This window comes from Pinus tabuliformis, chromosome 1_1 (assembly GCF_031772625.1).
Source record: "Pinus tabuliformis cultivar Carrire ecotype Pingquan chromosome 1_1, CPIR1, whole genome shotgun sequence".
Classification (NCBI taxonomy): Eukaryota; Viridiplantae; Streptophyta; class Pinopsida; order Pinales; family Pinaceae; genus Pinus; species Pinus tabuliformis.
Window position 1 is genome coordinate 155931108 of NC_142297.1, and position 18934 is coordinate 155950041.

Sequence of the window (18934 nt, forward strand, 5' to 3'; positions counted from 1 at the left end):
TTATAAACAAACCATACAAAACTAGCCAAAGAAAAGGTAAAACAAATACAATGCAATACCGCATGATTACTTTACTATCAGACAGATAAGACATATCTACAGAGCATGTAATACAAAGATCGTTGATTCACAATGTCAATAGAACTGTTATAAGGGACATTTTTATCGGTCCCATCAAATTCCAGCATCAACTACCAGATCGAAACGGAAAATGTGTTATATATACATTCTGTTGTTATTTATGGCACAAGGAAACTTCCCTTCCAGCCCTTACCCATGCTTAGGTGCTATGGCTGCATAGAATTTTCATATTATGCATAACATTATTGCCAGCAAAAACTACCGTTGACCATCATCTCTGAAAATAATATATTAAGATATCCATATAAGGTGTTGGCAGAAGAGTTGTACAATATTAATCAATTGTTTCAGTAAGAGATGTAAACTCTTAGAGAGACAAAGCAATGAGTGGTTGTGAAAAACGGGGTTTCGAGTTAAAAAATAGCCCCATACAGTGAATCATGCTACCCTGAGCAGCTCTCCTTTCATGATATTTACAAAGTAACCACAGCATGGAAGAAAAATAAATGTTAACCTTGGTCTTAGATCTGAAGGACCTGACAGCTAACTAGCTCAATAAAGCCAAAATGTCGACTAGCAATGCTCTTCCTATCAACCTCAGAATCAGAAATACTAGTAGAAGGATCGGAGGTTGATGACGATGAAGATGATGTAACTGCACCTTCGCTTGTGTCAGCCTGCAAAACAGCGACATTGTCGCTAATGTCTTTTGTAATAACATGAAGCTTTCCCAAGAATCCAGCTAGTAGGTAAGGTGACTCTGAATCTGTGTAATCTACGACAGGTACTTTCCTCAAAATGACTTTCCATGTATCTTCCTGGGGATCATACATTTTAATCTTACCGCTGTCTAATGAACTAGAAGGATCCAACGCATACAAGTTACCATCCACCACAACGCTTAATTTTGTCCCTGCCTACCTTGCAGGCCAACCATCTCCCATACCGTTTGGCATCTCCAGCCAAGAATCAGTAGCAGGATCATAGGCTTCACCACCAACATCTACAAAGAAAGGCCACGAATATAAGCTCTGTGGTACACATAGTTTTCCTCTAAATGCTGTCATTCCAGTAGCAATTGGTTTTAGCATATCTGCCAAAAAAGCTGTGGGCAGAACTTGAGCTCGTGCAAATGGCATGTTTGGAATTTGGGTCCAGGTATTTGTAACAGGATCATAAACCTCTGCCTACTGAAGTGGAGTCAATCCACCTCTGCCCCTATTCACTCCACCTACCACATAAAGCTTGTTGTTCAGGAAAGCTGTTTTACAATAAGCCCTTGCAGTGGTCATAGGTGCGACTTCTGTCCATGCATTTATTCGAGGATCATAACGCCAGACAGATTTGAGAGCAGATGCTTTAGCAAACCCTCCCAGAACATAGAGGCATCCATTAATGGCCCCTACGGCACAACCACAAAAAGTTGTTCTATCTAGAGAATCTTTCCGTCCAAACCAGCCCCTCACAAAACCTGTTAGCCTGTAACCCGATGCTCCCATTGCATTCCATAAACTCCATCCCGTAGCTTGATTGAATTCCTCCTCATATATAAAAGCCGACATAGGTGGCAAGCTGTGCCATTTACTTGATAACGGATCCATAGCATTCTAGATGAGCGTTTCCTCTTCGTCTTTCATCAAAATGTATAGTCATTCTTCAGAGAAACCGATCTCTTTTCTTAATTCGAATATCTCTGAATCCCTTTATACGTGATTCCACGTTTTACAGACCAACTTCAAGTTGGAATAGCATCCACGAGGTATCCTGGCAAGAATCCTAATGGAGAGCTCATCGGGAAGAGCAGAAATTATCCTTGGTCTTTCATTCTCATCGACAACTCCTAGTCTCTTCCTTTTACCACACTCGACTTGGGTTCTTGTTTGCTCATCTGAACCCTCTTTCCTGGAGTGGCTCCAAAAGTTCCCCATAAAAGCTTGCAAGTCAAGGACCTTTGACGCTTTGAATCATATAAGGTCTCAACCAATGATTTAAAATTTGTGCTGGTTCCGTTACATTGCCCACTCAATTCGCTGGTTGAAATTCAATCTTTATTTCCTTCAAGCGGGCCAGAACCACTGCATTTTCAATGATGGATCATGGGATGGTAAAGTGAAAATTAAAGAAAATTCCGAAAATTAAATAAAATTCTGCAACCTTGTAGCAAATTCATTCTATAGAATAATCTGCCTTAGTGCTAATTCAACATTACATCTGTCCTTGAAGATTTTATCACATTTAGATAATTTTGATATTCGAGATCAATTAAATGCTTGCTACAATAAAGTACATCGAAACACTTATTAAGTACGCAATTTCGCCCCTGCACATACCTCCAGAATTCTTCAATTTCAGCCCGAATTTTCCCAAAAACAACAGAAACCCCAACGCTTCAACAAGAAACCAGTCCAAAACACAATTCTAGCAGCGGAAATTTAAAGCCCCCATTAATTTTAGCGGTTGATCTTTAAATTTTGAAGGTAAACTCAGGGAAATTCAACTCACCTGATGGAATTTGGGTCTGAAACTATTGAAATTCAACGGTCATAACGTTCCACCCTCGATCTCTGACATGTTTCTGCAGTTGCCGTAGATGAGAGAGAAACAATGGTTCCTTGAGTATGGCAAGCGCTGGGTAGTTTGAAAAGTTAGTTATGTAAACCAGATATTTGATCCAACGGTAGCAATTATTCGAATAGTCTACCATCAAATCAGACAGACGATAACTATGACATCGAAGACCACAGGAAAGTTCATCAAATCAGACAGACGATAACGATGACATCGAAGACCACAGGAAAGTTCATCTCAGAGGGAACGCCGTAAATTTTGAAGGTAAACTCACGGAAATTCAACTCACCTGATGGAATTTGGGTCTGAAACTATTGAAATTCAACGGGCATAACGCTCCACCTTCACCTCGATCTCTGACATGTTTCTGCAGTTGCCGAAGATGAGAGAGAAACAATGGTTCCTTGAGTATGGCAAGCAGGGTAGTTTGAAAAGTTAGTTATGTAAACCAGATATTTGATCCAACGGTAGCAATTATTCGATTCGAATCGTCTAACATCAAATTAAATGGACGATAACGATGACAGCGAAGACCACATGAAAGTTCATCTCAGACATCTCAGAGCGAATGCTTTACAGCTTAATTAATATTAACAATAACAAGGCAGGTTTATTAATTAATATTACCAATGATAGGTTTATTAATATTAAGATTAGTAGTAATATAAATGTTCATTATTAATAATATATAATTAATAATATTAATATTAATAATCATACTAATATTTTTAATATAAATAATATAATACAATTTAATATTATATTAGTATAATTTAATATTAATATTAATAAACAATTATTAAATTATGTTGATAGATATATATATGATTGAAAATGAGGTTTTGATTTATATTAAGTAATGTACTTGTGTTAGTAAACATCAACTATATTTACTAATGTGGTGGTGCTACTATATATATTACATTTGGTAAACATGCTACATGATAGCGATGTAATGTGGAAAAAAAAGTTCAAATTTATTTTGGAAAATTTTTGAAGCTTTAGAACTGTGCATATAATACAAAATTAGATAAACTAAAAAAATATATATATTTATATATTATTTTAAAAAATTGTAATAAACTAAAAAAAATATATATTTATATATTATTTTAAAAATTTGTAAATGTGTGATACAAAAATTTAAATTATTTATTAAGAAACAAATACTATATATATTTATATATTATTTTAAAATTTGTAAATGTGTGATACAGAAATTTAAATTATTTATTAAGAAACAAATACTAGATAATTATAGATTTCGAAAATTTAATTGAAATATTAATATTTTATTAATCTTATTCAGTTTCTGGAAAATATAAATATCATGTCATAGAATTAAGGTTGAAAAGAAATATTAATCTAGAAATTTAATTAAAAATATATTTTAACCAATTTTTAATAAAATAAACTAATAATATATCTATAATTTAAATAAAATTTATCATTAAAAACCTTATTTTATTAATTCAACTCCATATATATATTTATAAAACTATCCATAACCGATATTAGTCTGGTAATTGACAAAAAGTTATAAAATTATCCATAACCCCTATGTCTTATAATTGACCAAAAATTCCATAGGGCTTTCTGCATCAGACCCTACAAATTGGAAAAAGGGTCGCCCCTTGAAATCCCACAGCCTCGGTCTTCTCTCCTGCCCCAAGAAAACGTCAAAAAAAAGTATCTGCAAAGAATTCAGCGCATATCTACCAAACATATGAATAATGTATATGATTTTCACAGTGAGTTCATTTTACTGCCTTTTCAACATTTTCTGTTCTCCAACATACAAAATGGCTTGTAAAATGGAAATTCCGAAAAAGCTACTGGATTAAAGGAATTGACATTTACACTATAAATTTTTCTTACATTTATGTAGAAAAAGGGAAATACGATAGTCATAGTTGTTTTAACAAATATATCGTCAAAGAAATACTACTATATAAAAATTATAGAAACTGAATTACTTTTTGAAAAGAATGTAAATTTCGATATTTTTTTGAGTCATCTTCATCTTTGAGCACCGTATTTAAAAGCATATATGGGTTTGGCATACCTCTGAATATTCAATGACTAAGATTTTTTATGATCATATTTGTGTGTACAGGATTTAAAACGGGAACTCGCAGATAAGAAAGAAAAAATCAGTATCCTTGAATCAACACAAAGGTAGAGTTTCTGTTTCATAATCAATTTATCCGTTGAAATTGAATATTGTATTTCATATTGTAACCGTTAACAATTTTTCTTCTAATTTCGTGTAGAAAGATGTTGGGGGAGGATCTGGAATCATGTTCAATGAAGGAATTAAATCAGCTGGAGAGCCAAGCTGACCGAGGATTGAAGCATATACGAGCTCGACTGGTTGTTATAATAGGATGGCACTTACGTTGATATTAGCATGTGTTATTTTCGTCCCATGATGGATAACTTTCATCATTTAATTAATTGGTGTTTCTTCTTTGGTATGTCAGACTAAAATGCTAGTGGATGAAATTGATCAACTTAAATGGAAGGTAATACCCATGGCTTATGGTTACTCTCTCCCCTCTTTCGTAGAAAGTATTTTGAGGATTTACAATTTACATAATTAAATGGTTGGTTGATGATGTATCACTTAAACATAAGATAAAAGTTTAAGTTATGGTCATAAAGATATTTTTAAATTTTCTGCTCTGTTTATAGGGTTTCGGAGATTAAATAACATCCAAAAAACAATTCATTATTTCATTATTTCTATACTCATTTAGTTTGACGAGTTGCCTCCTCACATATTCATGGGGTTTGGGAGTTTAAACAACACACAAAAAAATTCATTATTTTTTCTGCATAATTGTTGACTTATTTAGTTTGACGAGCCGTCTACTCAGATTTTCTGATATCCGCTGTCTTCATGACTAAAATTCGTAAATCTCCTGTCTCCATGACTAAAATTCGTAAATCTCTCGTATACGAGAGATTTTGAGGGATATTCTTCAGTTACCAATTTATATATTCTAATTGAAATATATTTTGTATTTACGTAAAACTATAGGTTATACTTATAAAAAATTATTTATATTGTTCAGATTAAATAAATTCCAAAGAAGACATGTTAAAATAATAATCTCAAAGGATGTACTTTGTTGTTTTTAGCCTAGGGTTCGAACGACAAAGCCAATTCAAAATACCATTGGTAGGAAGGTGCTGGTAAATCACTAGCATTGCAAACACCTCGATTTTGTTGCTTAGGTAAATTAGTCACAAACTATGCAATCTCCTGATCTACCATCTCTCCACTTTAGTAGAAACCCATCCTAAGTTAGGAATAGGGTTGGGCTTATGTCATTTATGAAGAGAAGAGTACAAACTTTGAAAATCATATTGGACTAAGGGGTGCTTGAAGCTCCAATCCCAAGCAAACCAAATGCAGGTTTTAACTCTGTACAGAAATTACCTGCATATGAATTCTAAATAAAACAGAAAACCAACAATGCGAGAATATAAAACATAAAACATATATACATAGAGATCCTCCCCTGGATCCTAAAAATGGGACTACGAGATTGATTTTTCATTATGTTCTTTTCAACGTTACAATACATATATATACATGTCGAAGAATTAATAAACCCCAATCCATTAACCCTAATTAGAACATAATCGTAGTTCCCTTGACCGGGTCTACAAAATACCATGGGCAGAAACCCAACATGCCCAAAACCATGTGCAAAACCCATGCACAAAACAATAGGTAGGTTTTCCCACCTAATATAGGGTCCCAAAAAAAAATATTCTCGGGTCATTGCCTCGTACCCTTGTGCAAGGGGGCTATCGCCCCCCTGAAACTCCTCGAAAAGGGGGGTTGCACTCCCCCTCAGACCCCCCTGCTGTGCCCGATGCGACAAACAGGGGGCGTTGTCGCCCCCCATGTGACCCCCCCACGCATGGGACTAGTTGTGGAAAGAATATGATACACACCAAACATTCTTCCGCTTGTTGTTTTTTTTTTCCACACAAAGGGTCACATGAGAGCTTAGTCATTGGTCCATTCCTGCAATGCCCATTGTTTCTCTACACTAAGAAAACTTCTGAGAGCTCACAAATTTCGTCAATGCATCTGCAACATTTTTCAAAGAGTCCACCTTTACGAGCAACACCTTTTTGTCCTCAACCATATGCCTTACAAAGTGATACTGAACATCAATGTGCTTTGTCTTTGAATAATGAGATGCATTCCTACAATAAAATTGCACTTTAATTATCACGGTCTATCCTTATAGCTAACTGTACTAACCCCATACTTGAACACAATATCTGCAACCAAACTGCTTCTTTGCTTGCATGAGTGGCTGCGATGTATTCTGCCTCTTTAGTTGAAAGTGTCACTACAGATTGTCTCTTGCTCATCCAACTGAATGCTCCTCCAAATAGGTTAAACGCATACCCACTTGTAGATCTTCTCTGATATAGATCTCTAGCCTAGTCTGCATCAACAAAGCCACCAATGTCCAAAACTTTGTCAAATCCTGGTCTTCTTTGGTAGCACAAACCATAATCACTAGTGTCATGCAAATACCTGAAAACCTGCTTCACTTCTGTCAAATGCTCCTTCCCTAGTTATGACATAAACCTACTCAATACTCTAACTGCATGTGCAATGTTTGGTCTAGTACAGACCATTGCATACATCAGCCTATTAACTGCACTTGCATATGGAACACAGGACATGTGCTCTTCCTCTTCTTTTGTTTTGGGACACTATTCGACAAATAACTTTAAACATATAGGAATGGGAACCTTTTTTAGTTTACTATCATGCATATTAAACCTCTGCAATATTGTTTCGACATACTTTCTCTAGTTTAACCAGAGTTTCCCCTTTACTCGATATTGTTTAATTTCCATGCCCAAAATATAGTTTGCAACAACTAGATCCTTCATGTCAAATTTGGAGGATAATTGGGTCTTCAAATCCGCGATAATTTCTTTGTTATTTCCAATCAGCGACATATCATCCACATACAAGACCAAATAAATAACATGGTCAACAATTAATTTAAAATACACACAGTGATGTGCTTTTCTTCTGGTGAAGCCAAGTCCTCATATATATGTATTAAATTTATGATACCACATCTTTGGTGACTATTTTAATCTGTATAGAGACTTTTTTAACCTACATACCAGTTCTTTCTTACCCTTCATCGCAAAGCCTTTAGGTTGCTTCATCTAGATCTCTTCTTCTAGATCCTCGTGAAGAAATGTTGTCTTCACATCCATTTGTTTTATCTCAAAATCAAAAGCAAAAACAACAAATAAAAGTAATCTAATAGAAGCTATCTTGGCAATAAGAAAAAAAATATCACCGAAATCAAATCCTGGCACTTGGAATAACTTTTTGCTACTAATCGAGCTTTGTTTTTCTCCACCTTGCCTTCTGCATTCATCTTCTTCTTAAACACCCATTTGCTTCTAATGGGTTTCCTCCCAGCTGACAACTCCACCAAATCCAAGCCTCATTTTTGTCCAAAGATGTTATTTCATCAACCATGGCCTCTTTCCAAAGTTTGCCATCCTCCCAATCTACTGCCTCCTTGACAATTTTGGGATCATCATCAGTAATAGATAAAGAAAAATTTGAAAAGAAAGCAGATGGACTATACCTTTATGGTTGTCTTCTTTCTGGGTTCCAAAGGTTATAACCTTTTAAACCATCCCTATACTCAATAAATATGCACCTTTCAAATTTACTCTCTAACTTGGTTCTTTTCTCCTTTCGAATATGTACATATGCATCATAGCCAAATACCATCATATGTGAAAGAGGATTTCTTACCAGTGCATAACTCATGTGGATTCCTATCCTCCAACATTGATGAAGGTGATCTATTAACCAAGTAACATGCAGACTTCACTGTCTCTGCCTAGAATTCTTGTCCTAACCCAACACAACTAACCATGCTTCTTGCTTTTTCCGTCAACATCCCGTTCATTCTTTCTACAACTCCGTTTTGATGAGGTGTGCATGGAGTAGTGGAGTAGTCTTCTGTTGTGCTATACCACACTTTAAATTCCTTCTTGCAGAATTCTCCACCATTATTTGTCCTCAACACCTTTATCCTCTTCTCTTTCTGGTTTTCCACCAGAGCCTTAAATTCTTTAAACCTGTCAAAGATTTCAGATTTCTTCCTAAGGAAATATATCCATGTATTCCTTGAGAAGTCATCTATAAATGATACATAGTACACAACTTGCCCAGTGATGGAACCGACAGAGGTCCAAACACATCACTATGCACAAGCGCTAATATCCCTTTCACCCTTTTAGCACCAAGGGGGAAACTCACTATCTCCTCCGACAGCAAGGATGAAACTATTTCATCAAACTTCAAGGTAGATGTATTTCTACTTATTACAACAACTAGACTATCCCACGAATCTGGTAGAGAACACAACAAATTGATGCACTTATCTTCATCTGAAATTTTAATATCAATAGATAACAAATGACTTACCACAGTATTAAAAGCGTTCAGATGCTCTGTCAACAAGTCTCCATCCTTCATCCTAAGGTTATACAACTTTTTTTGTAGGAAGACTTTGTTCACCAGAGACTTAGATTGGTACAAAGTCTCTAACTTGTCCCATAGAGTCTTCGCCGTAGCTTCCCCTGATACATTCAACAATATTGTGTTTGAGATACACAACCGTATTGTGCTCTTTGCTTTCGGATCCAACTTCACCCAGTCTTCATCTGACATTATCGTTGGTTTAGTACCTAGATCTACTGTGATCCGCTAATCTTTATCCACGAGCAGATCCTCCACCTTCAGTTTGCACAAATCAAACCTTTGACCATTAAATTTCTCTATCTTTATCTTTCCACTGGTCACTATCTTCTTTCATCGCAAGAATCGATCCCACAAGTCTCCCAGTGAACAGGGTCTAGCACAGGCCCGAATAAAAACCCTTCAGCAACAAATTTGTTCCCTTGAAGCCAAAACAACTCTGATACTAAATGTAGGTTTTAACCCTATATAGAAATTACCTGCATACAAATTCTAAAAAACAAAAAATAAACAGGGGCAAGAACATAAAACATAAAACATAGATACACAAAAATTTTCCCCGGAATCCCAAAACTGGGACTACCAGATTGATTTTTCATTATATTCCTTTCAATGTTACACTACATATATATACATGTCGAAGCATTCATAAACCCCAATCCATTAACCCTAGATTAGAGCATAACCTTAGTTTACTTGACCAGATTTACAAAATACCATGGGCAAAAAACCATTATGTCCAAAACCATGTGGAAAACCCATGCACAAAACCATAGGTAGGTCCGTCCACCTAATATACGGCCCAAAACGTTTTCTTGGGTTGTTACCCTGGACCCCATGCAAGGGGGCAACTGCCCCCTTGAAACCCTCTCGTAGCCCCCTTGAAACCCCCTGAGAGGGGGAGCTAACGTTCCCCATGTGAACCCCCAACGCATGTGACTAGTCATGGAAAGAATATAACACACACCCAACTCCAAAAATGGCTAGTCATGTCTATGTTCTTTCTAAAGAGGTCCTCCTATGGAATACGATTAATAATATCCATAAATATATGATGGTTTGTAGACAAGGAAACCTTTTAAGAAATGCACCACTAGTTCTTCCAAGATAAAGTATTGACATTCCATATATCCCTCCATTAAGATAGTTCTTCTTACTTATTCACCATCCCTTAAAATGAAAAATGTCTACAATGCATGTGTCATTAACCTTCCAACTCCATGTTACTCTTTTGGTCAAATCCATTCTATTAGAGAAAAATACCAAAATGGATAGAAATTATAAACAGAAGAAGCTCTACGCCTTGAGAAGTAGATATAAGAATGAAAGATAAATCCTTTCAATGGGGAAACATTTTTTTGCAAATGAACAAATGTACAAGAATAAGATTACAATTAAAGTGTTCATGCAACAATGTACTAATATAACAAAGAAATATAACTCACTATCTAGGTCTCTACATGGTGCTTTATCATTATCATGGGACTTTGTTTAGCGATTAGCATGCCCCTCCCCTTCAAATAAATAGTGTCCTCATCACTTGATTTATTGTGGGTGTTTCTGCATGAATAAATTATCTTATATGTTTCATCTTCTTTTTCCACTTGATGAGGTGCTTAATAAATTCTCCATTTCATTATCCCTCATTTCAAGGATTGGTTCTATTTTAGTGTTATTTTCCATTCTTTATTAACCTTTGATTAAATAGTTTTAGCTAGGATTTTGTCACTAGTTACTTTATTTATGCAAGAAATACGGAAGAATAATTGTACATGTGAAGATGGAGGAAACTCTAATTTGTAATCAATATTTTCAATCCTATACAACACCTTAGAGGGACAATAATACTTTGGTGTCAATTTGTTGTCCATCCGTTGTTTCTTGAGGGATATCCATTTGTATGGGTGTAGCACCAAAAGCAACCAATTACCCACTAAATTCCCTTTCACTGTGATTTTGATCTACTTCTTGTCTCATCCCACTTTGTGGTATAACCAAGTTGTGCTAGAACTTCTTGTTGGTGCTCAATGTAGTCCTCACTACTTGAACCTTTGGATTCACTGTCATGGGTGATGGGATAAATGGAGGATGATGTCTATAAAATGCCATAAATGGGGACATTTTTTATTAAGAATAAAAGAATACGTTGTACCATCATTCTGTCAAGGGTAACTATTTGACCTAATGTGTTTGTTTATCAAATAGAAAGCAATGAAGATATCCTTCTATACACTTGTTCAAAATTTTAGCTTTCCATTTGGATTGATGATTGTAAGATGAGCTATGAACCAATTGCGTACCTTAACAAGAAATAAATTCAATCCAAAAATTTCAAGTAAAAATTGGATCTTTATCACATATGATAATCTTGGGGATTCCATGTAGGTTTTGAATTGTTTCCATGAGTGTTGTGGCTACTGTACTTGCTTTAAAAGGATGAGAAAGAGAGAAAAAATCACCATACTTTAAAAGTTGATCCACTATTATGAAGATGGGATTCTTGTATTAGAATTTGAATAAAATCTATAATAAAATCCATTGAAACCTCAACCGAAGGTTGACTTGGTATAGTTAATGATTGTGGGGGGCCTTTGGGCTTTGTCGTCTCTCCCTTTTTTGGTTGGCAAGCCACAGATTCGACCACAAACTTTTCAACATCAATTTTAAAACCTTCCCTGAAAAAATCCTTCTTGATCCTATGGAATGTTTTTAGGAACCATGAATGTCCCCCTATAGGAGAAGTATTTAATTCCAAAAGGACCTTCTGTTTGAGTTGGGATTTTTTACAAAAATATAGGTGAACTTGATACCACAACAAATTATTGTTCAAAACAATTTTTTCTACTACACCTATGTCCTCTTGTAGTTATTAATTATCTTGCATATCTTCTAATCGTTCTTCCATTCTGTCCTTTTTTCTTTAACCCAATCAAATTATGGAAAGTAAATCATACAGTAAAACCTTTCTTTCGTCTTCTTTCCTTGAAAGTGATTTTTTCACCATGTTATGTTTTCCTTTTTTCTAGATGGTTTCAAAGGGATAATGTTAGGCCCCTATACTACTAGTGTAACCCTTTATTGTTATTAGTACAACCCCCTTATTATATTGTTGTGCCCATGTAGTCCCCATATTGTTATTATTGTGCCCCATAGAAGCCCACTATTGTTATTATTATGCCCTTACATTATTATTGTTATGTCGGTTCTGATTATATTATGACCCTTTACACTCCTATATATAGAAAGGAGGTCTTGTCATTTGTATCATCCAATAATTGTTCATTTGTGTAATGTAAAGGAGGGTGCCCCCTCGAAGAGGCTTATTTCTAAGGCGTTCATCTATCTTTTCTATCTTTTTGTGAACTGGTTTCATAACATTTGGTATCAGAGCTTTGGATTTTAGAGTTTCGCTGCTCCAAACAGGTCATTGTGCCATTTTTGCTATAACTTTTTTCTGCAACATTTCAGAAGCTAAAATAAAAACCCATTTGGGCCGAAATAGTTCTGAACTTCGGGTCAAGATTTCAGAACTTTTCTCACTATGTTTATGGAGATATGATCTGAGGAAGTTGTCGTTTTTGCAAACTCCTGAATTACATTCCAAACAGGTGACTTGGGGAAATCATCATAACTTTTGTTTGGAGCATTAGATTGAAATCTCGTAAGAAGTTTTAGAAAGAGCATGAACTCTAGTTTTTTGTGTATCAGTTTCAGGTACTAAGGTCAAAATAGTGACACATGGCATGTCGTACAAGTTCGATCTATTGAACTAGTCTATAATCAGGTCACCGTGGGAGATTTGGCATAACTCTTTCTTGAAGAATCCAATTTTGATCAGACTAGTGGCATTAGAAGGAGGACACAAAGGGCTACTTCAAGTTGCAATTTTAGAACTTAAAGTTCCGAAAGTACAAAGTTACAGTTGTTTGAAGATCGAGCTCCTAAAATCAAGAAAAATCGAGATGAGGAAGTTTGATGGCAAGGATCCAGTAAATTGGATACTATAGATGGAGAAATATTTTGATCTACAATGGTGTACCACTGTTACAAAAGGTATGTATTGCATCTTTATATTTAGAACAAGATCAATTTTTATGGTATAAAGGGCTTTGTTCTTGTAAACCACTTGTTACGTGGTCAATTTTCACGGAGGAAATTATAGCACATTATGAGGATACAAAGAGCAACACCTTCTTTAGAGAAACACCACAACAATTGGAAGAAAAAAGAGCAAGAGGGCTTTGCTACAAAGTGGAAAGTAAAATTATGGCAACAAGGAAGTCTACCCCTCACAACTATAATGATGGAAATGTTGTTCCTCCTATCCTTCCACAACCTACAAGGTTTACACCACAACAATTGGAAGAAAAAAGAGAAAAAGGGCTTTGTTAAAATTGTGATAGCAAATGCACTAAAGGTCATAAATGTGTTGAGAAGAAATTATTTTACATAGAGTATGAAGAGGAGGAAGAAAAGGATCAGGAAACATCAAAAGAAGAGGATATATGCTAGGACCCAACCCCAGAGAAAGAAGAAATGAATCCGACCATATCTTGTAAAGCATTGGAAAGAATTACCACTCCTCAAACTCTCAAGATAGAAGGACATATCAAGAAAAAAAAGGTTTAAGAAGTGAAAGATCACATCAAGAAAGAAGAAATGAATCCAACCATATCTTGTAATGCATTGGCCGGAATTACCACTCCTCAAACTATCAAGATAGAAGGACATATCAAGAAGAAAAATGTTCAAGAAGTGAAAGATCACATCGAGCATCAAGAAATGAATCTGGCCATATCTTGTAAAGCATTGGAAGAAATTACCACTCGTCAAACTCTCAAGATAGAAGGACATATCAAGAAGAAAAAGGTTCAAGCAGTGAAAGATCACATCGAGTATCAACAACAAGTTCTCCAAATTTTAAAGGATAACACCACTTTGGTGCAGAATCGAATGAAAAAGCAGGTAAATCAACATCGTAGTGAAAAATTTTTTGATGTAAGTGATTGGGTATTTTTATGGCTACATCTCAAGCAAGCTATTTATGAGAAGGAAATGTTGGTAATATTATATGCACTTAAGAAATGGCGACCTTACCCAATGGGAAGACACTTCAAGGTAAAAATGGATCATGATAGTCTTAAATATTTTTGAGACCAAATATTATCTTTAGAAGAATAGAAAAAATGGGTCACAAATATGTTGGGTTATGACTTTGACATTATCTATAGAAAAGGGAAGAAAATTTTGGTTGCAGATGCACTCTCAAGAAAAGATGAGGATGTGGAAGCATTGTTTTGTGCTATTTCTATGATCCAACCGATTGGATAAACGAGGAAAGGGATGAATGGAAGAAGGACAAAGACTTGGACTGCTAGGCTTGCCAGGAAGAGGTGAGCTAGTGAATGCATCAAAAGCTAAGAATGTTTAAGAAAGTGACTTCAATAGTTAGAATATTAGAAGAAGGCTTGAGAACTTATCAAATCGTCTACTGACCATGAAGCGACTATGATCATCTTGGAAGGAAAGACCTTAAGATCACAAGGAGAATCTAAAATTCAAGTGTAGGTAAAATTTTGTAAGGTGTTTGTCATAACGACAACACTTGGCAACACACTGGATGAACTCCGACTTCTACGTTTATGTATTCCTTTAACCACGGAGTCTAGTCTTTTAGGAAGCATTGATTCACCAAGTGGAATGCCTCAGATTACCCGTTTATCCGGGTTATAAATATAGTCTCTCCTTTTCCCTTTCTCGTTTGAACTCATTTACAAGGCTTACCATATTTCAATTATTTTGGTATAGGAAAAGGATAGTATATATTTGCAATTTTAAGATGATCAATGTTTTAATTCTATCTCTGGTATTTCTCTGATGCCCATAGGCTTGTTCAGTACCTCAACAGAGTCACTTTAGGAACACAAGCATTGCTTCGCTTCCAGCAAGCATGTTCAGTACCCTAGCGAAGTTGCTTGCTTCACGTCTCTGCACAACAAGCCTTTCTCTTCATTCAACCTTTATTTTATTTTCAATATGCTCATCAACATTTTATCATTGTTTATATCACCAAGGTGGAAGAGGGATATTGACTTATTGAGACCAAGAGCGGTTATTCCTTCAAAGATTATTATATACCATTGAAATTAATATTCTCGCTCTTAATTTTCTCCTTCCCATTCTCTACATAATTAGATCAGTAGGAAAAACACCATTCAATTATAACATCGAGTCAAGGAATGGAGATCCTAAAATAGATATGGGCATCATGGTTTTTCTTGTAGCTTTTTGTTTGAATGAATCATATTTTCCATTCAAACATCATAGACCTTAAAGATATCAAACCCAAGCAAAGAAGAGGTACCAAAAATTAACCAACGGTTGAGTTGTGTCACAAAGCCCTTTCAAAGCTTCACTACATTATATTTTTAGTTAGATAAGAGAAATTTTCAGACATGGTCTTATTAAACAAAATTCAAAAGAAAAGACATGACACAACAAAAAAAGATAAAGTAGGAAAATGAAACAAGTGTAAAACTAAAATTAAAAAAAATCTTGCAAAACAAAAAACAAAGAAAATGTAAAGACTAGACATGGACCAAAATTCAAGGTCGATGCAATGAAAAGAGAATCTAAATGGAGTTAGACATACTCCTAATCTAACCAACTATAAGTTCAGGGATAAGTGAAATGAAATTTCCAATAGAACAATATAAAATGCTTCTGACCTACAAGTACAAAGATGCGGCAATTAGTACCAGTATAAAGCAATGTGCAGAAATACAGATATGATCATGAATAATTTGCACAAGAAATTGAAGTTCTTTCCTACTAGCAAAAAGATGTGCCATAACAATTAATGTTAACCAGTCTCATTCTTACCTTTTCGATTAGAATAAAATTCATACAAGCCTAAAAATCTTCTTGTGAATGTACCTGCATCCATGTTATCATTCTTAGCGAACATTAAGAAAGATTGAAACTTATTATTAACGACAAAACTTGCCAAGTATTATGTGTCCATCCAATCATAGATTTGATCATGGAATTCAAAAACAATCCTTTTGAAAATCCCGAAACTCTTGGAAAGATGAAGTTTTAGTCAACGCATTTGAATCATGGGTAGAATCTTGCAAAGAAAAGACAACATGATCTCATTTAGAAACCTTGTCGAAAAATTGAGGACTTGACATAATCATTAGCAAAGGCTGAAGTGCCTCAACTATTTGACAAGCATCTAGACAGTGAAATGATAAATCATAAATATCAATGGGTTCAACAAGATCAATCAATGTAAAACAACTATCATCAGATATACTAGTGGGAAAACGATAATTTGAATGATATTTGTTAGACCTAGTGTTATGATCGTATTGGTGGCTTGACATACAATATTTTTGATTCTCAATCACTTCCCTTTGTATCCTATTCCATATTAGACTAATGATATTAAAGCTTAGCAAATTAGAAACAATTGCCGGCATTGCAAATCTAGGAAACCAATTAGAATAACATGCTGACAAAAGGTTAGAAGGATATGTCAAATCAAATCTAGTATCCATATCAACATGGGGATTTTGATCCACTAAATTATTGAAGTATTGAATGATACTCAAAAGAATTGATTGTGCCAAAAAAATTATTAACTTCATAACATACACAAGAAAAATCATAAGTTGATCATTCATGGAGGAGTTCGACGGGGAGGATTCTTTCATTTGATGATAACCTTTGTCTCGATAATTAGAATGATAAGCTTCAAATCTATGTACGTTTGGGAAAGATATGCATTCCAATATTGGGTTAGATGCAAGGGATTTGCAGAAAGAAAAATTAGCTAAACAAGAATTTTTAGTCTATCTCGAGGATTAATCATTAGGGGAATTTTGAGGTCTAAAATGCAGTGTTGATAATATCGCCGAGATATCGGCGATATTCGGAAATATCGCGATATTTTCGGCGAGCCGAAATATCGCCGACCAAATATCGCGATATTTTCGAGTTTTGAAAATCGCGCGAGATTTACGATATTTCGGCGATATATTGGAAAATATCGCGCGACGACCTAAAATATCGCCGGCGACCCTGAAAACATTCCGCGCGGGCTATATAATTCGATTTTTGGTTTTTTTAAGTCATTTTGGTTTTTTCTGAGCGCTGGAAGTCCAATGCGGTTGCTGCCAAGGAGGGTTTGAAGCCAATACGCCATCAACAACGAAGATTTCTAAGCTGCAAGTGCCAAGAACTGTAAGACAAACTCGATTTTCATTCTTCCGGTTCCCTACAATCATTTGCTTGGTTTTTGATTTGATTTCAAACTGCAAGGGTTTGCATTGAACCACAAACATGAACCACTTCCACCGGACAGGAGCAATCAACAGACAAGTTTGAAGTCACAAAAATACGCTGCGATTACAAGACAATACTTGAAGTTGTCTTTAAGGTTTCCTTTTGCATAGATGGTGTTCCGGAATATATTTGTGTCCTACCCCTTCAATCCGACCTTCCAATCAAAATATAAATCCTCATTGCACCAAATGCTGCACATACATATAGAAGAAATGTCACTTTTCACTAGTCTTCTTGCTTCAACATAAATTGCTGTACGATGAACAGTTGTTGTTAGCTTGCATTTACTATATGATTTCTGATTTCCTTTTCTGTATGAATGAACGTTGAGAAACTACATACCTAGTTTGTTTAGGACTTTAGAAGTTTATAGTGATAAAAAGATAGCTCATGAATGTTATTTTAATTGGTGATTCAATTGCATCCACCTTACTAATTGCCATAGTGTCTTGTTGTTGCACCAGCTATTTGGAATAAAGGGAAGTAAAATAATGTGCAAGTTTTAGAATAAATTGTTAACATTTGAAGGACATCATGGATTGAAGTACACATTGATCAACAATATGAAGGATAGTTGAAGAAATTTAAATGATATTTGTTAACAAAGTTTGTAAACCCCTCAACAATGTGACCTTTCTTCACAACTCCAACATGTGGGATGGATGCAATAAGATAGCTGCTTCCTGTTCGTACATGATTATTTGTTGTATAAATGTAGTATTTTCTCAAAAAAAATGCACAAATGACTAGTAGTTACACAACAAAAGGGATGATCGAGTAACTCACCAATTCCACAGTTGCTTACAGCCTTACACAATTATTTTGAACATAAGCTTCTCGATAACCACATACATCATTGCACCCAATCTTGGGTGCAAGGTAGGATGACCAATACCTCCCTCAACTCCACCTATTAACTCAAACATGACCATTTCCCATGCTCCCCAAATCTAGTGCCATAGAGTTGTCCCTATTTAGGGGAAAAAAATGTTTCTAGGTTGAAAAAGAAACAAATCCATGATTTGGTGGTAACATCAATATAAACAAGCTTTGTTGTCTTGAAAGGCAGTCAAGTACATTGCTAAAATTATTTCCACAATGGCTTTGATCCTTGCTATTAATGATCCTCCCTCCATCAGCTCAAAAGGTGCTGCCTTCTTCTTCAAAGATTGCACCCTGCCTTGCTGGTTAAAGATGTAACTTTCTCTGTGCTCACTGCTATGAACTTATGAAGTCTAATAATGCATTATGCACCTACAGCAGTGGTATAAGTTATAAGTTATAACAGTTATATATTTTTCCCATGCTTGGCATAATTCTGAAAGAAATTGTTCTCATTCCGTGCCAATTTGCTATGTGTTTCATTTGCCATTTGGA

At 35.3% G+C, this 18934-nt stretch overlaps 1 protein-coding gene and 1 pseudogene across 1 annotated transcript in view; one reads left to right on the forward strand and one right to left on the reverse strand.

Annotated features, from left to right (window-relative positions):
- Positions 1-420: 420 nt before the first annotated feature.
- Positions 421-2088, reverse strand: LOC149212069 (F-box/kelch-repeat protein At1g22040 pseudogene; annotated as a pseudogene).
- Positions 2089-4367: 2279 nt separating this feature from the next.
- The window catches only part of LOC149212070 (agamous-like MADS-box protein AGL19), a 244178-nt gene continuing 229611 nt past the window's right edge, over positions 4368-18934 (forward strand). Inside the window, exons 1-4 of the mRNA XM_089390540.1 lie at positions 4368-4400; positions 4766-4827; positions 4923-5022; positions 5133-5174. Of these exons, the coding sequence (XP_089246666.1) occupies positions 4383-4400; positions 4766-4827; positions 4923-5022; positions 5133-5174 (222 nt within the window). The 5' untranslated portion in view covers positions 4368-4382. The remainder of the gene's footprint in view (positions 4401-4765; positions 4828-4922; positions 5023-5132; positions 5175-18934) is intronic.